This window comes from Atractosteus spatula, chromosome 14 (assembly GCF_055471065.1).
Source record: "Atractosteus spatula isolate fAtrSpa1 chromosome 14, fAtrSpa1.hap1, whole genome shotgun sequence".
Classification (NCBI taxonomy): domain Eukaryota; kingdom Metazoa; phylum Chordata; class Actinopteri; order Semionotiformes; family Lepisosteidae; genus Atractosteus; species Atractosteus spatula.
This window is the reverse complement of record NC_142719.1, coordinates 24,750,897-24,773,891: the sequence shown is the minus strand read 5'-3', so window position 1 is coordinate 24,773,891 and position 22,995 is coordinate 24,750,897. Positions and strand designations below refer to the sequence as shown.

At 36.5% G+C, this 22,995-nt stretch overlaps 1 protein-coding gene across 3 annotated transcripts in view; it reads left to right on the top strand.

The window, feature by feature from the left end:
* The window catches only part of mapk9 (mitogen-activated protein kinase 9), a 44,083-nt gene extending 21,992 nt beyond the window's left edge, over nucleotides 1-22,091 (top strand). Inside the window, exons 7-12 of one of the 3 annotated variants that reach the window (XM_088932027.1) lie at nucleotides 1,355-1,426; nucleotides 5,310-5,492; nucleotides 5,842-5,966; nucleotides 14,391-14,454; nucleotides 14,624-14,695; nucleotides 15,272-22,091. In XM_088932027.1, coding sequence (XP_088788153.1) covers nucleotides 1,355-1,426; nucleotides 5,310-5,492; nucleotides 5,842-5,966; nucleotides 14,391-14,454; nucleotides 14,624-14,695; nucleotides 15,272-15,414 — 659 coding nt within the window. In that variant the 3' untranslated portion in view covers nucleotides 15,415-22,091. The remainder of the gene's footprint in view (nucleotides 1-1,354; nucleotides 1,427-5,309; nucleotides 5,493-5,841; nucleotides 5,967-14,390; nucleotides 14,455-14,623; nucleotides 14,696-15,271) is intronic. The other 2 variants (XM_088932028.1, XM_088932029.1) reach the window with 2 other exon arrangements.
* The last annotated feature ends 904 nt before the right edge of the window (nucleotides 22,092-22,995 follow it).

Here is a 22,995-nt window from a genome sequence, read left to right as displayed (position 1 = left end):
TTAATCAATACTATGCTAATTTGCACTTCCTGTCAGTCATCTTTGAGAAATCTTGAGAAAGATTGCAAAAACTAGACCAGGAAAAATAGAAAATACACCCACAGGATATAAACAGTAATGCAACTAGTACAGGAAGTTAAAAAAATGTCAGATAATAATTATTGAAAAGTTTCTCAGTACATGATAAAGGATATATTTAGTTAAGGATAAATATTCTTGATAATGTTGAGCAGTCTGTTGGAGGTAGATAATGACTGAATATCAGGCCAGGAAACACCCTCCTAGTTCAATGGATAAACTTTTATTTGTAATGTTTTTTTAAGTAGTTCCTCAGGCCTGTTAAAAGATGGCACATTCATATTCTGCATTTGGAATGCACTGTAAGGATTCTAGAGCAATTATTTATGTAAGCCGCTTCTGTTTTTTTAGCTTTAATTTTTAAGTTTCTTTTTTACACTTCTGTAAAATAAATTCCTTTGCGTTTCTTAACCATGATTAATTAAGTGCTATGGAGTTAAAATATTATGTTATGTATGTTTGAAAAGTGTTCTTGGTCTGTCTGGCAGAATTTCCTTTAGAGTAACCCTTGATTTTCACACATTGTGTCCTTTCTGGACACTAGCATTTTCATACTTCTAGAATCGAAACAGCTGGAACTGGGCATTTTCTATCTGGGCAAGAGAAGTGAATGTGCACATTTTTAAAGAAGAGTGTGATGTTCTTGTAGAGTTGCACATTGGGAGCTCATAGAAACATCTGCAGAAAAAGAAATGCAGAATTTAATAAAATAAGTTTGGTGTCCATGATGAACACAAAAAAAAGAAAAAAGATTTGATCTTTTCCTTACTCATTTTAATTAATATGCTTTTTACACTTACAGTTCTTGACATTAATTAATGTCACAGAGCTGTAGTGCTCGTATGTCGGTGGGAACATTTATATATATTTTTTTAGAATAAATTAATACTACACTGTTGAGCAAACGTGTTCAACTCTTAGACACAATTAGAAATGCTGAGAGGCATGAAAAATGCATCAAATACAATTGGCTCCAGCACTCCTTCGTTGTGTTCTTAATGCCTCTTAGTTTATGTAATGAGCAATGACAATTTACTTAAAGCAATTTAGTTCTCTATCATAACATGTAAGGAATAAGTACAGTAATTTATAAAATGTTAATAGAATGAGATAGTGAATTTCTATAATAAGCTTGTACAAGTGGTACTTTATTAGCATATTCAGCTGTTCTAGAACCACTGAGCATTTTTTTGTTTTGGTGTACTGTATAACTGTATCTGTTTGCTTTGCATTTTTAAAATGCATGTTTGTTTCAAACATTTTACTTTGTTTTCAGTTGACATCTGGTCAGTGGGTTGCATCATGGGCGAAATGGTTAAGGGCAGTGTGATATTTCAAGGCACTGATCGTATCCTTCCCCAGTCATTCTTCAGCCCATCTCGGCCATGCTCTCTCCATGTTCACCCTGAAGCACGATAAGTCTGTCCCGTTTGTCTTAAATGTGATACACTTGGAGTCTCATCCATCTGCAATGTGAATATTACCTAAGCTGTTAAATAAGCCCATCTTGATATGACTTAAACAAGTTCCCACTCCAGTTTAATTAAGTGATTGGCATACTGAATTTGTAGTTGCTTAATTTAGCATTCTGTAAAACCAGCTCTGTTGGACTACCATTTATTCTGAACAGATCTGATGCCTGAAGGATAATGGTAAAGGACCACTAAATGGGTAGAAAAAGTGCACTTTGTAACAAAGTCCCTGAGGTTTCAGGAAATTGTTTCTTTATGCATGCAGTTAATTTTAGGTTTCATTGACTTGGATTGAAAGTTAAAGGTATATGCTTTAACCATTTCCATTTTTTAATTATGTAGGCTTGGTCAGGGTTTTTTTTTTTTACATTAATATAAAACTGCAGCAGCAAAGGCTTTCTTTTTAGAAGCTTAGCAGATTTTGCTGGGAAAATGCTTCAAGAGCATTGCTAATCAAAATGTGAAGAATCAGATCAGTAATGAAAACACAAAAGAAGCACATGCAGTGAACACTGAAATTCGCTCTTAATTTGTTTTTGTTCTCAGATCAATTGTGAAGTTTTAGAGTAGCAGATCTTCTCAATCTTTTTAATATGTTTAATAAATCTATTATAATGTGGTGGACTAACTGGTTAGGGGTTTCAGACCAGCTCTGCAGTAAAAATGAATTTTGGCATCCTCGGTTATGCAGAACTTTCCACAGCTATACTGTGAGAGATTCAGCAATCTGTCAAAAGTCTTAAAATTGACAGAACTCTCATAGGTACTGGATATACAGTGCCTTGCGAAAGTATTCGGCCCCCTTGAACTTTTCAACCTTTTGCCACATTTCAGGCTTCAAACATAAAGATATAAATTTTTTATTTTATGTGAAGAATCACCAACAAGTGGGACACAATTGTGAAGTGGAACGAAATCTATTGGATTTTTGAAACTTTTTTAACTAATAAAAAAATGAAAAGTGGGGCGTGCAAAATTATTCGGCCCCCTTGCGTTAATACTTTGTAGAGCCACCTTTTGCTGCGATTACAGCTGCAAGTCGCTTGGGGTATGTCTCTATCAGTTTTGCACATCGAGAGACTGAAATTCTTGCCCATTCTTCCTTGCAAAACAGCTCGAGCTCAGTGAGGTTGGATGGAGAGCGTTTGTGAACAGCAGTTTTCAGCTCTTTCCACAGATTCTCGATTGGATTCAGGTCTGGACTTTGACTTGGCCATTCAAACACCTGGATACGTTTATTTGTGAACCATTCCTTTGTAGATTTTGCTGTATGTTTGGGATCATTGTCTTGTTGGAAGATAAATCTCCGTCCCAGTTTCAGGTCTTTTGCAGACTCCAACAGGTTTTCATCCAGAATGGTCCTGTATTTGGCTGCATCCATCTTCCCCTCAATTTTAACCATCTTCCCTGTCCCTGCTGAAGAAAAGCAGGCCCAAACCATGATGCTGCCACCACCATGTTTGACAGTGGGGATGGTGTGTTGAGGGTGATGAGCTGTGTTGCTTTTACGCCAAACATATCGTTTTGCATTGTGGCCAAAAAGTTCGATTTTGGTTTCATCTGACCAGAGCACCTTCTTCCACATGTTTGGGGTGTCTCCCAGGTGGCTTGTGGCAAACTTTAGACGAGACTTTTTATGGATATCTTTGAGAAATGGCTTTCTTCTTGCCACTCTTCCATAAAGGCCAGATTTGTGCAGTGTAAGACTGATTGTTGTCCTATGGACAGACTCTCCCACCTCAGCTGTAGTTCTCTGCAGTTCATCCAGAGTGATCATGGGCCTCTTGGCTGCATCTCTGATCAGTCTTCTCCTTGTCTGAGCTGAAAGTTTAGAGGGACGGCCAGGTCTTGGTAGATTTGCAGTGGTCTGATACTCCTTCCATTTCAAGATGATCGCTTGCACAGTGCTCCTTGGGATGTTTGAAGCTTGGGAAATCTTTTTGTAACCAAAATCTAGCTTTAAACTTCTCCACAACAGTATTACGGACCTGCCTGGTGTGTTCCTTGGTCTTCATGATGCTCTCTGCGCTTTCAACAGAACCTTGAGACTATCACAGAGCAGGTGCATTTATACAGAGACTTGATTACACACAGGTGGATTCTATTTATCACCATCAGTCATTTAGGACAACATTGGATCATTCAGAGATCCTCGCTGAACTTCTGGAGTGAGTTTGCTGCACTGAAAGTAAAGGGGCCGAATAATTTTGCACGCCCCACTTTTCATTTTTTTATTAGTTAAAAAAGTTTCAAAAATCCAATAGATTTCGTTCCACTTCACAATTGTGTCCCACTTGTTGGTGATTCTTCACATAAAATAAAAAATTTATATCTTTATGTTTGAAGCCTGAAATGTGGCAAAAGGTTGAAAAGTTCAAGGGGGCCGAATACTTTCGCAAGGCACTGTATACTGAGCATCATAAGAAAATATCACTGTATTCCTGCATGTCTTTCAAAAGTTAAAGTATATCGATTTTTGTTATTGATGAAATACTGAGGCAGAATTTTGATTCTTTGACTTGAGCAACTTGCACTGTCTGAATGAATGACTCACCTCATTAGTGTTCATTAATGGGTGATGGGGTGATGTAGCCTGGTGAAAAGAAAGAAAGGAAAATTCAGAATAGAAGCAATATTCTAGCAATAATAGAAGCATTTCAAGAGAACAGCACCTTCCTTCATGCCCTTAGTATGTTGGACACTGCTGACTAAGTCAGCTGACTATCATCTGGGGTGTTCACTGCCTGCAGTTTCTGTCTTGTCATAAAAACAGTCAAACTCACTCTCAAAGACAGGCCATGATCAGGGAGATTGTGGATCATAGCACTTTATCGTGCTCCAGTTAGGGGTGCATTTTACACTGGCAGGTCCACTACTTTAGAACTGCCAGGTTGGAACAACCCACACATGCAACAGTCTGCAATTTCCCTCACGGGATCAATAAAGTATCAGTCTACATCAGCGGTTCAACTCTGAAGAAGCAACTAAGCAGTCATTTCTAGATCAGATGACCAAATGGACCCAGTGCTCACCAGTGTTCATTGACACAACAGATCAAGGTGGTATGAGTCAGCTCACTCACCAGCAGTGGACCCAAGTCCTCTTTAGTGATGAACCGATGAAGTAAGGTGTAGACCACAGTGATGGACATCAGGAGCAGTGGTGCAGATGTGCAAAGTGATATGGTAATAAGAGCAATCTTTTCGCCCTTAAACTCCCTTTGTGATTGCTGTCAACTGTCTTGCGCAGCGCTGCATTGGTCAGGTTCCCGGGACCTCCCTTGCTGCCCTTCATTCAGGCTCATCCTGCCACAAGAACATTTGGGTAGAACTACTTGTGTGCTCATGCTACATGTGTAACAACAGCTTGCTTTTAACATGGGAATGTTACTCATGTTTTGGATCCACTACTTTTACTTATGAGTCTGCTGATCATTTGTAGGTTGAGCATGGAGTGTAGGATATAAGGCTCACAGACTAATGAACAAGTACATGTTTGTTTATGGTCTGTGACAGAAGTGGTATCCCAGTGGTACTTCCAGTGGTGGCCACACATGCTATGGTCTGTTCAATAAAATGTCAGTGCAACCGTTGCAGTCATTAGAGTCATTTTCCTCATAACACTGTGTAATTGTTGCAGTTATAAGTGCTAAGTTTCTTTTGAAGCTCAGTATATTTTAAACGTGAACAGGTACATATGCTGTTGTGACTGTATGTTTGTGTTTGCAAGTGGTGATTTTCCTGACCTAGATCCTGTCAGATATTGATCAATGGAATAAAGTTATTGAGGTACTTGGCACACCTTCCTTGGAGTTCATGAATAGACTTATGGAGACAGTCCGCAACTATGTGATGAACAAACCTCAATACCCTGGTGTAAGCTTCCAGGAACTCTTTCCAGATTGGGCCTTCCCTTCTGACTCTGAACATGACAAGCTGAAAAGTAAGCTTCTTTGTTTCCAATTTACTGTGTATGGACATTCTTTAAAGATTAAATGCAATATTTTTAGGAGAAATTTTAAGTGAATAGTTTAGAAAAACAGGCATATGGTTATAATAATATGTAGTTTTAAAGATACTCGTTCTTAAACATTTTTGTTAATCAAGATAGCTTTTATGTAAATTGAGATTGAGATTTGTGGGTGTTGGTACAAAAGCTATATTCCTTTCTCAGTAGATAATATTCTGTTAATAGATTAAGTGTTGAAAAGGGGGTTTAATAACTTTGAAAAGTTCTTAAAAGTATAACAGCACTGTCTTTTAATAATTATATCTTTTGCTGATTATTTTAGCAAGCCAGGCCAGGGATCTGTTATCCAAAATGCTGGTAATAGACCCAGAAAGGAGGATCTCTGTACAGGAAGCTTTAAATCACCCATACATCCACGTCTGGTATGACCCTGCAGAAGCTGATGCTGTAAGTAGACTTTTCTCTTGGCACACAAGGCATTGCCAAAAACAGGTTCCTGAGGAATGTTTCTCAAGGTAAGTCTGGACAGAGCTCAGACGGTGAACAGTTTTCTGATATTTTGTGGAATGCCAGTTAAATTATTTTCTGTTGTGCCATTTTAACAGTGTTGTTATCCAGACCTTTTAACTACAGTATTAAAGCAACATTATGGGTTCATCGCAGGAACAGAACTCCTGATATGCTGCAGCTCATGTAATTCTTTGGGATAATGCAGTTCTTTAGAATTTAATTATGAGGAATAAGAGATGAAGAGTTTGGTTGTCTTGATTCAGAAAGGGAGATGTGAGCGTCACAGATGCTGTGAGACTTCTAAAAATATGCTAATCCAGTGTCCTGGTATCTGTGCATATATCTATTACCTGTTTAGGTATCCCTGGTGTAATTATGTTTCAACAAATCTCTTAAGTGAACAGAAGGTGATGCAACCTCTACATTTTTCTGCAGATTATAGTGCAAAATTACAATTCATTTGCTGATGTTAACAGAATGTGACACAGTGACAGTGAATGTGGCATTTGAAAAGGTTTGGGCACCCTTCCAGATGATTTATTACTACTTTTTTAACTTGTGTTTTTCAAAGGCCCCAAAACTTTGACTCGCTATACCTTAAATTAAGTCAACCCTTAACCAGTTACAGGGTTGAACAAATACTCTTCTCACCTTTCAGGTTCTGATTGTTGTCTGTACCAACTGCCTACTTAACACCTTTAAGAAATGACAGTTAAAGGGAACGGTTGAAGTCAAGGCAAGATCTGGAAGACCCAGAAAAATCTCTTGATAGAACTGCTCGCAAACTGGTTAGATCTGCAAAGGACCTGCAGAAATGTTTAGCTGTCACTGGAGCAGATGTTCACAGGTCCACAGTACAGCATTGCTTACACAAAAATGATCTCCATGGGAGAGTATCAGAAGGAAACCTTTCCTACAACTTCATCACAAAAGTCAGCGTTTAAAGTAGTCTGCATTTACAGTAGTTTAAAGTAAGCAAAATAAAACCTCGATAAACTGGAAACTTTTTGGAACTGATGAAATGAAAATTGAACTTTTTGGCCACAACCACAGAAGATGCATTTGGAGAGAAATGGGTCATACATTTGATGAAATTAACACCTTACTAACCATTAACCCTAGGGGTGGATCTATTATACTTAGGGTTGTGAGGGGTGAAGGAAGAATTGATTCAACTAAATATCAAGAAATCCTAAAAGCTAATGTCTCAGAGTCATTGAAGAAATAAAGCTGAAAAGAGGTTGGATAATTCAGCAAGACAAAGATCCAGAACATACCTCAACATCAATGATGAAGTACTTGCAGGAATGAAAGTCTTGGAATGGCCTTCACAGTCCCCAGACTTCAATATTATTGAAAATCTCTGGGGAGAGTATATAGTATATAGAGTATATATAGAGAGAGTATATAGAGTATATATCTGAGCTAGAAGAGTGGGGGAAAAATGCCAAAATCAAGCACAGAAAGACTCTGCTGAAAGAGAAGAAAGGAAACACAACGTATTGGCTGTAAGTTTGTACCAAATTTAAGTTTGTACAATGCAGAGGTTTTGTTAACTTCTTTTCACTTCGAGATTCTCTGAAACATTTGATCAAGGGTGCCTTAAATTTCTCACCCAAATTTGCACTGTACATTGCCACACTCTGTGTTGGCTCTAGAAATTATGGGATTTAATATCCTTTTGTGGTCTGGAGCACAGCCTAGTGCAACGGCTGCAACATGACATTGCTATAGTTACAGGCATTCTGATCATGTCTGGCAATCTGCATCAGTTGATTGAATTTATTCCAACCTAACTTTGAGGGTTCAAGAATATTCTTATTAAGAATGTACAGTCAGCATATGCGTGCAGCCACAACTGGATAAGTGCTAAATCAGACAAATTGTAAATGTGCTATGCTTACTGTCTGTGACTCAGTGACTGTGTAGAATGAAGAAAATGTTTAGCATGCATTGATGAGTTTTATGCTTTGCTGTATGTTAAGGAGTAACCTTAACATAAAGGAGGAACAGTATTGATCTCAACAATGGGATGTATGCTTGAGAGTGGATATCAAAAGTCTACACACCCTTATTGTAATTTCAGCTTTTGTTGATGTAAAGGCTGAAATCAAGACAAATTGTGTCAGACCTTTTTTCACCTTGAACATCCTTTAACTAATACTTTGTGGAAGCACCTCTTGCTTTGATTACAGCAGTAAGTCTAAGTTTGGATAGGTCTCTTTCAACTTAGCACACCTGGATTTTGCAATTTTATCCTGCTCTTCTTTGCAGAAGAGTTCAAGCTCAGTCAGATTGCGAGGGGATCTCCCGTGCACAGCCCTCTTTATGTCAGTCCACAGATATAGGATAGAACTCTGACTTGGCTGTTCCAGGACATTGATCTTCCTTTTTTTAAGCCATTCCTTGGTTGAGTTGGCTGTGTGCTTCAAATGGTTCTCATGTTGAAAGGTGGAATTCTTCTTTAACTTCAGCTTTCTGGCAGAAGGCAGCAGGTGTTGTGCCAAAATATCTTGATATTTGGAGCTATTCATTTTCCCCTCTATCCTACCTTGGAATTAAGGCCAAAAAGTTCTGCCTTCGCCTCATCAGACCATAAGATATTTTCCCACATGGTTTTGTTTTGAATATTTCTTCCACTTCTTAATGATGGTCTTCATGGTGTTCCATGATATATGTAATGCCTTCAGATTTCTTTTATATCCCATTCATGGTCTGTACCTTTCAACAATAAGATCCCATAGATCTTCTGTTAGCTCCTTGTGGACCATGGTTATCTCTGCACTATGCAATCAGGAAACCTTCAGGGAAATCCTACAGGAACAGCTAATTGTATTTAGGGCTAAACAGATTTACTTCAGTTGTCAGGTGAAGGCAAATTACCTTTGTACAGATCCAGATCCAGCCATTCAAAAGGCTCGTACGCTGCGTCAAAACTTGGTAGGTGTGGCGCATCATACCGCATTATAACGCATCATACCGCATGTTATGATAATAGTATCCGGAAACCGCTTGTAAAACTGCATTACAGCATGTTAATCATTAAAATGTTGGTTTATTTTATAAAAGCAAGATTGCTCAGTTGGACAAAAGTACACACCTTCTACCTTCATCATAAATATTTTATGCATCAAAGTCTTTAACTTGGTAAATTACATGGGTTCTGGTTTTAACGTGCTTGTTCTAACATTATTAAATGTATATTCTGTACTTCATAAAAAGTTAGAACTTTTTATCCTTTTCTAAGAATACGTAGTAAGAATACCACTTGCTGTTGTTGTAAAAAGATAAATGTTGCAGTGATTAAATATCACTTGATAGTTATATGAATATGGAATCATGTAACTAAGCAGCTAAAATATCACAGGTGGACATTTTGGAAACATTTTGACATCCGTTTCTTTTTTAAAAAGTTGTATGGTCCTTGTAGTGGTAGCACAATGCACTGTACCCAATGGTTCAAAGCGCGATCAGAGTATTACTTTCGGTTTGTTTCTTATATAGTGAATACATAAAAATAGACAACAATTATAGCTTGTTGTTGGCTCTGGCGTACATTTATGTTTCTGGATAAATTAAGTGATGGTATTGTGATTAAGGATTTCTTTGTGAAATTCTTTATGTTAAACAAAGGAAGGAAGAAGGGTTAGTTTTACAATTGGCACTCCGAGATTTTGACTGATTTAGCTGAAATGGATAACGAAATCATGCAGTAGTTATATGTATTGGAAGGTGCTCTATTTTATTAACAGACACTCTGACTCAAACCTGTGTTGTACAGTGATACAGACATGGTTAATGTCATCCCCATTAAACAATGTGCTTATTGTGAAAATCCTGCTAAACTAGAAATTAGACACAAGAAGAGTATTATTGGACAATGTTGTGTGGCTCTGGCGGAATTTCTCTATAAACTGAAGAGTTATAGAGGAGACACGTTATGTATCGCCTCTTTTTACACTTGTTAGAACATTCCAATGTTAATGCGAAATGGAAGATATTATTAATACCTTTTAAATCTGAAGCTGTTAACTCTACCTCTGCATGTCAAGATCACGGTTTCAAAATAAAAAAACATCAAACCTTTGATTGGATTAGAACGTCATGATTGTTTTGCAAGGATGTAATTTGTTACAGTTACCAACAGGAGAAAAAAAGTCTACTTTTTATTTGTGACTGCTGCAGTGGCTTGCAATGGCTGGATAGTTAACACTTCAAAATTGTTTTATCAGTCTGTCCGTGGGGGGAAGGGGGGAGCTCTCCTTGACAGCTGACACTCCTCCATACGCTTAAGTGAAAAATTTATAAAAACGCCAATGTAAACGTCATATTTACAATTTGTTGAAAATAAAAATGTAAAGTTCTCTAAAGCTTTCTCAGTCAAGAACGAGAATTCACGTAGGAAGCTGTGTAAGCATCCGTAAGCATCGAAAGATCAGCTAAAAAGGGAAGAAAACAGTGTTTCAGGTGTGAAAAATACAAAGCCCCAATTGAATTGCAGCCTAAACCTTTCCCCACACACCCTGCCCCCGTTGCGACTGGAATATACATCAAAAAGCACTGAAACCTTTACAGTAGATGATCAGGTGTTTTGCAGATGTAGGAATAGTACGTAATTCTGTCTTTATATTAAAGTTATGTCACTGGGCAGTGGTGTATGGTTAGATGACGGTGCACTACTTTGTCACCAACCTGCTAATCTGCTTAACACCTGTAGAAACCATGATTTTATTTCTGTACAGAATGCGTGTTGCGTTTACAAAATTAAAGTGTTTCAAATGTTTAATTAAGAAGTAAAAAGAACTTACAGCTTGCACAAAGACTCTAAGACTCTACGTGCATAAAAAGTGTTTTTAAGTGATTTCTATACAGTCTTTTCATGTTGATTGAAGTGTTCTTCTTGAAGTTGGATTGCATAATTATTGTTAGGATTTCTCTATTACTGTCAAATCCATCCACTCGTTCACTTGTGATTATTTTGGAAATATTTTGACATGTTCCTTTTAACTTGGAGTTTGTAATGTCAGGTGCTCTGAACGAGTTAAGCTGTGATGCAGTACAAATAAATGTATTTCCCACAAGCTGTACTGTAGTGGCTTTAAAACTATACAACATAGCACTGTTTGCATGCGAAAAAACAGGACATTTGATTGCTGGTTGCCTTATATTTATTTTTAAAAATGAAATAAAAAATAAGATTCAATGATGTGTTCCTGCCTAACTCAGACATTGCATGACTTTAAAAACTGGACAAAATGGTTTAGATAGGAGAAAGTCACCTTGCTCTTTCAAGCAGCTTTGTTTAGCAGAGTTTGTGTTAACACAAGACCCCCTTTAAATGAGTTTTAATTGACTTTGTCTGTCATTGAATAAAATGACCGTGGGCACTTTTCCTTCCCCCTGGTGCGAGGTGACAATGCAGGAAACAGGTTTTTTATTTTACTGGGAGTGTGAACATTGAGTGAGCACTGGGGTGTACAGTGAGATTACCGCGATGGAAAGTTTTAGTAAATATGTTGACAAATATCTGAATTTTTGCAAGATAAAATTGTATCCAGCTGTGAATCAGCTATGTGACCTTGCCCCCGTGAAATTGTGGGAAAGACGTTTAGTGGGCAGTGTAGTGACCACAGAGTGTTTTAATACACTGTACAGTATAACGGTATGAAGCAAGTATGTTTTTTTTTAATGTTTGTAATCGCTTTTCTTGCAAGTACATTTGTTTGCTTCTGTGTGTTAGTTAGTGGGCAAACGTTCGAGGTGAAAATTCATCCACAAGGAGTGTACCTTTAAAGCAGAGAAGACCGAACCAACCTTTTTCAGCTCTGTATGTCACTCAAGCCATTTCTCTTTGACACTTTCTTTAGTCATAGATGTGGGAAGACGCCTCCCCCCCCCTTTCCCTCTGCCTGCCTCACCTGTTCCCATTTTTAACCATTCTTTGTCTGAATCGCAGCGGGTTGCAGGCTCTGTTTCATTTTTTCACAAAGTTATTGACATCTGAAACATCGTGTCTCATAAATATTAGCGAAGCTTTATGAAAACTGAAGAAAAAAATGACTCTGAAAAAGATATAAGAAGCTTGAAATTCATGTTTTTTTATTTCATTATTAATATAACTTAACATGGAATATGTTATAATATATATAAAAAACATGTTGATATAGTGTACATAATACTTCATCATGCATGAATGAGTTAAATTAAAAATAAAATGTGTTTACAAAGAAAGTGGATTACAGTAATACTACCAGCTATATACATACATATATTTAGATCCTTAAATTAATATTCATTTCTTTAGAAACGCGATTCCATTTTATATTCCCTATTAATCAAATTCTAAAAAGCATGTGTTTCTTTTACTGCAATAACGAAAGCAAGTATTTATAGGAAAGGTTGATCACTTAACTCATTTAACTTTGAACATGTTGTGATATTTAGAAATAACAACAAATTCAATATAGTGTTGATAATATTTACTATTTTAGTTTTTCAAAGAAATGTTTATTTGTTAAAAGAAAACTCATGGTGACAGCTGGGTTCAAACCCCTGACCTCCAGCATGCAAGGCACACGCCTAAGCCATTACACCAACCCGCCACTTGACAACTTAAGATGTAGCTGAAAAGGGCAGGCAAAATGTCTTGACGTAATCACAGGTGAATAAGTTAAACTGATGCAGAAGTTTACAAAGAAAGAGTACTACTGTGATAATTTGAGCTATATGAATATAATTATATCGTTATTAATTTCTTTAGATATGCGAATCCATGTTATATTCCATATTAATCAAATTCTAAAACAGGTGGGTAGCTGCGTCAGCATGCGTAGGCTGCAAAGGAACAAGTAATAGGTTTATTCCATGCTGAAAAAAAGAAGAAAGAGGACACAACGTTTTGGCCATGGAGCCTTCTTCAGGTGTGAGAGAGACAGGGCAGTAGGCAAAGGTAAAGTAGCGGGAGAACAAAGGTTGGGAGGGAGAAGGAGTGAGAGGCGGGACAGAAAGAGAGGCCAATCAAGAGGTGTGAAGTCAGAATGGGTGCAGAGAGGTGTGAAATGAAACTTCCAATGAATGGAGAAAATTTAAAAGAACAGTAGTCTGTCGTCAAGAGAAGGGAGAATGTGTGAACCTAGCTGCAGAATAATTTTGGTTTCGGTGGTCTTTCTGATGTATGAGTTCGGAAAACCGTCTTTGAGAACACAGACTGAGAGATTAGAGTGGTCGTGGCCGTCAGAGGTGAAATGAGAAACAATTCTAAAACATGTCAGTTTTTTTACTGTGATAACAAGTGCAAATATTTATAGAAAAGGTTAAAACATTATAACTTTTTATGAAGTATATAAACTTAATATAGTCAGAAGGAGCACTTAAAAACGTTTCCAAAATAACCACAGTATGTAACCGAATAAAAGACTTTGATGCTTAAAATATTTAGGAAGAAAGTGGAATACTGGTGTGTTTTATTTAAACTGCCAATACCAGCCATATACAGTTTACATAATATGTTTATGTTCCTAAATTAATATTATTTATGACCTTCAGACTCGTTATGCTCCTCTTCTTTTTATGCTCAGCTACTAAAATGTCCCTATGCACAGTAAAGAGATAAAATGATTAAATCCTTTCACTAACAACTAACAACCAATGCACCACGAGTGCCCCTGTCGGTCATTTTGGTCAGCCAATCACATACTGCGATATAACGCTGTGAACTGTAGATAATTTTGCGTGGTAAGGGGTTGTACTGTGCATTTTGAATGGCTGCATCTGTAAGCTCTGATCTTAGTTAAATCTGAACACAGTTACAACCCCCTTTATAAAGGGTGTGCACACTTATGCAACCAAGGCAGTTTTTTTAGTTTTAATTATTTGTCCTAAAAATGATCCATTTATTTTTTTCTTCAATATTGTTGGTTTTACAAGAAGTATGAAAGGTTAAAAAAGGTCTGACATGATTTGCCTTCGTTTCAGCCTTTACATCAACAAAAGCTGAAATTTCAATAAGGGTGTATAGACTTTTGATATCCCACATATGTTCCTTTTATTTAAAGAGAAGCCATTTTGAACATAATCTCTTTACAGTGAGAGACGATTGTCTTTGACAGTTAATTGATACATTAGAAGCTACAGTACAACAGTGGTGGCAAGAGTAATGTCACAATTGACAATTAAATAAAGTTTCAGAAATAAATGAGTTGTTGCAAGATCTTCTGCTTACTGTATCACTAATAGAAGTTTCTTATAAGAAAGTCCCTTATAACGCTCATAAAAATGTGTAGCCTTGCTACAGAAACAGCTTAAACAAAGTAGTTTGAGAAATTAAAAAGGATGGTAATGGCAGATGTTTGATATTTTAAGCCTCCCCCACAGATTTCTGACAAGCAGTTGGAAGAGAGAGAGCACAGCATAGAACAATGGAAAGGTAAGATCATAACAAATTAAAGGATTCTTGAATTATGCTTAAAAGGGAACAGGTCTTAAATTAATATAGAATTCACTGGCTGTTGACAAATGTCTTGTTCATAAAATGTATACTTGTTTATTTATTGATTAGTCAACTCATTTTAAAGACTTAACTTTCTGTATTTCAGAACTAATCTACAAAGAAGTGATGGACTGGGAAGAGAGGAATAAGAATGGTGTGATGAAAGAGGAAACGTCAGGTAAGATTTGACGTTGGCTAGGTTATGACCAGCAGGCAGAATGCTCTTCAAATCTGGGCAACATTTGAAACCCAAACATGTGGGGGAAAAAGGATCTTAGCCACAAAACTGCTCTGACCTTTAAAGTTTTTATGTAGAGATAAATGTAAAGCACAATTTATGTTTTTGCCAGCACCTAGCTGTTAGTGATGAGCCCTTGGTGGTGTTGAGAGAGTTAGGAACATTAGAAAGGTTACAAAAGAGTGGAGGTTTGCAGCCTTTCTAGCTTTTTTGATTGCATGTTGGAAACATAAGTATCTTATCCAGCCATAGGCTTCCTTTTCCAGCCAGGATATCCACAACAGTGTGGCTAAGTAGTTTGTTCCAGTCTCCCACAACCCTATAAAGAAATTACTGTTCTTACTCAGCACTCAGTACCCAATGTATTTGCTCTTAATTTCCCATCCTCTGGTTTGTTTCACTGCTGATCCTGAAGAAGTCCTGGCAGGTTCTGGTTGAATTAGGGAATGTTTGTGAGTACAGCCCTGTTTTCCTGCACTTGTGCTGATCCCCTAGTTCTCCCCTGTGTGTCCACAGATGCAGCAGTGAACAGCAGCACCACTGCCTCGCAGTCCTCCTCCATCAATGACATCTCTTCGATGTCTACAGAGCAGACCCTGGCTTCAGACACGGACAGCAGCATCGACGCCCTGACCAGTAACCTGGAAGAGTGCCATTGAGCGCTCCCTCCCTCACGGACTAAACCGTCTCTCCGGATCCACCGCAAGCAGCTTGTGCTACTCGGGCCGCGATTTCTTGCTCGCTTTGTGGAAAAGTGAGCTGAACCATATTGTGTACGTATCTTTTTTCAGCTTGTATGAGAAGTCGTGTGATAGAACAGCCGTGTCGATCAGTTGGGGGACTCAGTGAAGTACTGTATGCCCGCATAGTGCAAAAAAAGCTCTTTTATTTTCTGACTTCTTTTTAACTTTTAAGTTTGTTCATGCCTTGGTGTCTTATCTGCCTTTGAGGGATGAAAGATGTTCATATTTTGGAACTTTTTTTAAAGCAAAATAATGGATTTTAATCATGGCACATACAGTATGAGCAAAAACAGCATTCATATCTTTACCATCATAAATTGTCTTATTTGTTGGAAGTCAACAAACCTTTCTGCCAAAAACACTATGAATTCATTTTTAATTGTATTAGAATTGGAAGACTTTCCATACTAAATCTGTAAACGTGTTTAGGCCTTTTAAAGAATGTCTGCTAAAGTGTAATCTATGGGGAAGCATCACTTTTTTGCACTTTTTACTTTTTAAAGGTCATCTTTTTAAATGTAAAAGAATATATTCTTTCCATCATCATGGAGCTTTCCTACATTGTTGCTCATTTGCTTTCAGACAGGTGTTCCTGACTTTGGAACATAAAATTCAAGATAGACAGGCACAGTTCAGTTTTATTTAAAATATCTACAAAAAATCTGGGCATGTGAAAGAAGGGAGATAAATTTATTTAGATTTTGCAACTCGGGCCTTAACGAGAAGTATTTTGCCTAGCCTCCAATTGAGCAATATCTGCTGTTCTAGACCTTTATTAAAATGTCTCTGCATGTTGTAAAAAAATATGCCTGTGCTTTACTTAATTGTATTGAAAATGCCTGCCTTTTCTATTAAATAGCATCAATATTACAGTGGATTAGAGTCCGAAAGGCAACGCATCCTCCTAACCAACACAGAAATACAGTGAAGCTGGGTTGTTGTTTTTTTGCATATATCTTGTGGGGAAAAAAGTGTTTTAGCTGCTCCAAGAGTGTAAAGAGGCATATACTGTACACAAAGGAAAACATATCCATTTATTTGCACCTATTTGTGTAACAAACCAGATCACCATGATGTTTTGGTTATTGGCATAAAAAAAGGCTGACAGGTGAAATCAATTTGCACAATCGTGCAGTTTGAACTGAAAGTTTTAGTTTGTTATTGTCAGATGACTAGCACCTTTGCACATAATCTTGTGTCTTCACAAGGTTGATCATTCCATGGTTAATTATTGTGTGGGAAATGTAAGGAAATTACAGTGAATTGTGTAATATTTCTGCACTTTAAGCTGCAAAACAAACTCCAGATGTATTTAAATCCCTAACTCCAAAATTCCAATCTCAAAACAAACCTAGTTTATTCATTTGAAAAGATGAATTTAATCATGATGCACTCATTAGCGAAATGTGATAAATTGGGGGAGTTTTTCAATTTATACTCATTTCTAAATTCTCCAAAACTATAAGTAATCTAGTTCACTGATCATCTTTTTTGAATTACTGAGGAAAGCTTTAATAAGATCAAATGTTCTGTATACTTCTGCATTGTTAAAGATACCTTAAATGGTATGCATTAGAGCAGAGGTCTCAAATTCAGTTCCTTGAGGACCTGACTTTTCTTCCACCTGAGCTCTCTGTTACATACTGTAGTTGGTCTATTTATTTAATGACCATAATACTTCTAATCAGGCTGTTAGTGTTTTGGGCAAGTGTAACTTTATTGAAGTGCATGACTTGAGTAATCAACTGCAAAAGAAAAAGAAGAATTATATGTTTTAGACCTCTGCCCCAGTGCTTTTTGATTGTGGCCGCATAATTTTTTTGTTTGTCCTTTTTGTAGTATTTTACATCATACAAAAGGCATATGTGTGAGTCATTCACTTTAATTTTAATAGAATGACATCGCACTCAGTATTTTAGACTGGATCTCTGTCTCTAATCATAAAGATTATTGTGTGTTTTAAGGGCCTCTTCATTGCTCCTTATGTGCCATCTGTTGTATCTTACAATCCAGTAAAGTTGTCCTGTTATCCAGTACTTAAAGGATATAGATTGTTTTGACAGGAGCAGACATTTCCTTGAGATATTCACCCAGCTATATATATTTTCTTAACTCATGAGAAAAAAAAAACTAAATTCTTTGAGAACAAATCTTTACTAATGACAGTTAAACAATGGTCTGTTTAACTGATAGCAGCATTTTTTGGACGGACTGCATTTTCACTTCTGCTGTCTTGAAAAGGTTTCTGAAACTCCAACCCACACTCCTGTAAATACAGGTAGGTGAATTTACTCATCAGCCACAGCAGTTTGAGTTTGTTACCTTAGGTAAGGTACTATCATTGTTCAGTCACTTCAGAAACAATCTTACCTAAATTGCATTGTTATGAAATTAAAATATGATTCCTGAATAGACTTGTCTGAAAGTCTTTCTGTCTTCATATAATGTATTGTTTATGTATTCATAAAGGAAGAGAAGGTTTGTACATTAATGGAGAGGCAAGATACACAGTAATATCAGTTGATCTGAAATAGATTGTTTTAGTTCGGGGTTTCTTCCCAACTGTAAAGATTAAATTTATCTGCCTTCTACAGTGAGGTCAACAGAGCTACATGCTTGGGTGAGACTGAAAAGCAGCTGCAGTTTGAAACTGACCATTGCAGGCCTTACAGATGAATTGTTCACACAGTCTCTTATACTAAGAATTACATTTTTCATGTGGGGATGTTTGGGAAAAAATGGTAAGTGACTAAACTTCATCAACAATACCAAAGTATTTATTTGGGCTACAGAATTGTTTGCTGTAACCTGGCAGATTGCAGTAAAACTAATGTACTAACCATTCTTGATTGGAAATGGATATTGATTCAAAAACAATTTTGGGAAAACTTATTGACCTTTGTAGGGAGCTAACATTATTGCAGCCAGATTACAATCTTTAAGGTGCAAAAAGGTGGCATTTATCTATTTCAAAGCGTTGTGATTTTTTTTGCTGAAACCTATCAAACTGTGGCTGCCAAGAGGATGAAATATATTGAGAACACACTCCTGTGATTAAAAGAGCCCCTGCCTGGCTTTCAGAATAAATGTAAATGTGCTTACAAAAGACTCCTTTAAGCATACCACTGTAATACTTTTTTGCTATTCTGTTTTCATTGTAGCTGTTATCGAGTATTAGTACTCTCACTCTTCGACCCTGAAATTGTGAAATGCAGTGTGTGATCTGGTTGATCAAATACTTTCTCACTTCTTAGAGACTCACAGAGTGTAACTATTTGTATAATGCCTCTAAAGTCTGCTCACTGTAGCTTGTTATATATCAGAAATAAACTGAATTCAGTTGTGGGACATGGGTAACTGTGTAACCACTAGGCTATTGCCATAGCTTAGGGGTCTTGAATTTTCACTACAGTCATGGTTTCCCTGCCACGTTCTATGAATGTTGACTTCAGCGACTACTTATGGGCTCAAATAATCTGTAATTCTTATGAGATTCATTTGCAGAATGGTTTTAATCTCAGAGTGTACAAGGATAATCATCATAAGACATTAAGAGTTGAATCATTTCAAAATGAAATTCTTTATATAAAATAACATTTGCTTTTTTTAGTTGCATTAACAATTTACATCATTTTCTTTTTGATTGGTTTACAGATGTGTTTTCATTTGCATGACACAAAAATTTTGTGTCATAAAATCAAGTTACGGATGTAGTGGTATCATGCTTTGATTTGACTTAGGTACTTTGTCCTGGATTTTCTTGAGTGTGGTTTGGGAAATCTTGTCTGTATGTTATCTGTGAAGCCTTTGCCTAGCTGTCAGATGAAGACTGATGAAGCTCCATGCCTTTCTACTTTTATAGCCTTTTAATTTTTCTGCCTTATCTTTAAATGTAATATTTGTCCTTATCTGTATTGTCTGCAGAGGTAAAGGACTAATGTGCAATCTTCTTCTCATTGTCTTTTCCTCTTCTCAATATGGTCTTTCAGAATTGATAGGGGAGCTAATATTTTATTGCTGTCACCAAGAAAACATTTGCTACTGAATTGTTTACAGTGAAATAAAACCAAAACATTTACCTTCAGCTGTAAAAAAGAAATGTGTAAGTTAAATGTGTGAACTAAAAAATGTGTTAATCTTTCTCAAATACTCACAACTGGTTTAGAACATTACCTTGTACCATTGAATGTATATACTGTACTGTTTACAGGGGACAGTTTAAATTGATGTTTTTAAACATTTCATTAGAATGCCATTTTACCTTACTTTATCAGTCTTGCCTTAATTTGCTGTACAAGATCTCTATGTGCAACACATACTTCTTTCCTTCTGAAATGGAGATAAAGTGGAGATAAAGTCATGTACAATTAGCCAAATGTTTGCCATGCATAATATATTTTGATCTTTTTGACATTTCTCTGGTTACATCTTAAATGTTTTCTCAAAACAAAATTATCATGAAAATTTTCTTTGGTTTTATTTTTAGTCTTGATATGATTTTGATTTTACTCACAAAAACATAGGTGTTTTACATTTCTCCTATTTGGTCTTTAAACACTATTAAGAAAGTAATCAAATCTACTGCTAAATCTTAATTTATACTGCAATCACTCAAGACTTTTAAGGAACTTATTTGATGCTTCACCATGGGCTGTAATGCTGCAGAATGTGCAATCTGAGCAAATGATCATGGTGGCGCAAAGATCCTGTGCTACACCATTTTGATAGTGGGAATTTAGATGAACAATAATCCTGGAAGTAGTTGTCAGGCCTTATTTTACTTGATCACACTACAGTGGCTCTGCTAGCCCACTGATGTCACATGAAGGTGTGCTGAGGCTCACAAAGCCACCACCATCCACAGATGAAATGGAGAAGATGTAGTACAGAATGTGTCAAGTAACTGCAAGAACCTGCACCATTCTGGAACCGAATCATCACATCTTATACTGCCTGGCCATTCACTTAAAAGTGATGTTCATATACTGTATATCGAGCCTTCCTGAAATAACACGGGAGAAAAAGACAAATCTAATTTGAGAATTGGGAAATCATACTTTCATTTTTCTAGAAAAATGTTTAGGATTTTTTTCAATCAAGATTTAATTTTATATTCAGAAAAACATGAATAAATGAGCACACACACCTGATTAACATGCACACGAGAAAATAGCACTTGGAAAAAAATAGCATATACTTTTTGTATCCTATTAATTTTGGTCTATTCAGATTAATTTCCAAACACACAATTTCTTTTTTTGTTTGTACTACATATCCTTGTTTTAGGAGAAGGCAAAAACAATTCCTACCATGTATACCTCATAGGAATTCCAATCATTGCTCAATTAGTTTTTGACCTTTTTTTCCTACCAGCATTTAACTGGTGTATATTGTACATGCCATGTGTAATTTAAACAACCAGCAGTTTTCCAAAGGAAATGAACCACATCTTATCACTGATAAGCACTGAAGACATCTGTTTTAAAATCTCTCAGGAGAGTTTTGCTTTAGTTATGGTTGACACATGATAAGGATACAGAATTCTGCAAAACCTTGCAAAATTCTCTTCCTCCTGTCTCTTAATTGGCTATATAAGTTTAAATTTTCATTTTGTTTGCACATAAACTCAAAATTAATAAAAAGTGGAGCTTAAAACAAACGTATAAGCACATTTTCAAAGTAAAGAAATACCGTACAACATGTCAAGTCATATAGGCACCTGGTTTTGTCACATTTTGGAATGTTTGATTCTAAAGATTCACTGAAAATATTAACATAACCATGGCCATCATGGAATGGTTTAAAAGTTACAACCTTTACCAATATACCAAAGTTATAAATCAAAACAAATGGAATAGACTTGCAGACATTTTAAAGAGATCTGAATCAGCTGGAGTATCCCATAACATCAGCTAGTTTGCATGATCGGGACAAAGCTTCACTGCTGAAAGTATTTTTGCTCCATGGTTGGAGTACAGATGAATTGTAAACCACTTAGCCTTTAATCTCAGTGAGAAAGCAACTCTGCATGTTTCCTGATTGGTTTCGCTCCATTGAAAACATCAAATAACATTTATTGATACGAGAATTAAGCAAGGCTTTCACCTTGTTTCATTCGATGATTGTTTTTTTGTTTCTCAAGAGCTATGATTTTATAGTGAGGCTTTTGCACATGTGTGTTTTGTATTGTTTCCATCAAACATTCATTATACCAACAGATCATTTTCTCTGACCTATGTAAGGTTTTGAATTAGTCACCTGATGTTACAGTGTTTACTCTCTGCCATTTGTAAATTCAATAAAGGCAGTTCTCTGTAAGGTGACAATTACCTGAAAACTGCTACAAACTATATAATTGAAGTCTTGTGCCATTCGTGCTTGGAAACTGTACTTTGCAATTGTTTGTCTCAATGCTCCCCCTGGTGGAAGCTCAGGGATTTTATGGTCTGGTGTGTTTCTCTTTCTGTAATGTTGCTTCCAGTAGGCCGGCTTTCCCAGACTGATTATGCAATTCCCTTCAACAAGATTGCATTTTACATCAAAATGTTATAAGAAAAAAAAAAATAATAAAGAGTGACATAGTAAGGAATGTATTCAGATGTTATCCTGGTTATTTTATTTGAAATATTCAGTACATACTGTTGCAAAAAAATATACACAAAAATATGCTTTAGATGACTAACAGATTTCTAAAGTAGTGTTCCTATTTTCAGGTTTTTATAGATAATTCAGAATTGCCTATTGAAATCTTTAGGCTATTTGGTAAGGGTTATTAGCTCTTTAATTTCAAAGTGCTTATTTGCATCTTGAGTGAATAGCATTTCTCTTTCCAGCCAAAACACAATGCATTTAAAGTGTGCCACTTGAGGTAGGCACAGGGCTGAAGCACTTAGATCCTGGGTTCAGGTGTGCTTGCAGTGCTTTTGGATAACATTCTTAGCACAGCTTCTGGAATTGCTGTAAGCTGCATTGTCCCTTGCATTCACTTGTAACTGGAAAAAAAAAAACAAAAGTGGTAAGTGTATGATGGAAATGAAATCCAGTAAGGGTCAATAGATCAGATAAAAGTTTATTCTGCTGATTCTCATGTCAGTTGGCTGGTTCCAAGTTAAGCAGACTAGTGGCGCAGAAACTCAGCTTCCCTTTCAAGAGATTGTCCCAGCATTTCAAAGCAAGTGTAGTTCACCAGTTCTCAGAGTAAGGGAGCCGTGGGTGCAGATCTCTTCAAAGCCTCTCAAGAATTCATGGGGGAGCAGTGCCATTCTTCACACAACAACCTTACTCTTTTACTGTATTGTTTCTGGCTTCATCAGGCGTGTTATGCAGTGAAAGATAGATTTGTAACAAACAAATCACTTTGCCTCATTAATATTACACCTTTCAAGCTTTCAGTTTTCTGGTGACACAAAAACCTAAATTGTTTTCTGTGCTGAAGTTAAGTATTGAACACGTAAAATAGACGTTATTGGATAATTCCTTTGGATATCTGGTAGGTAT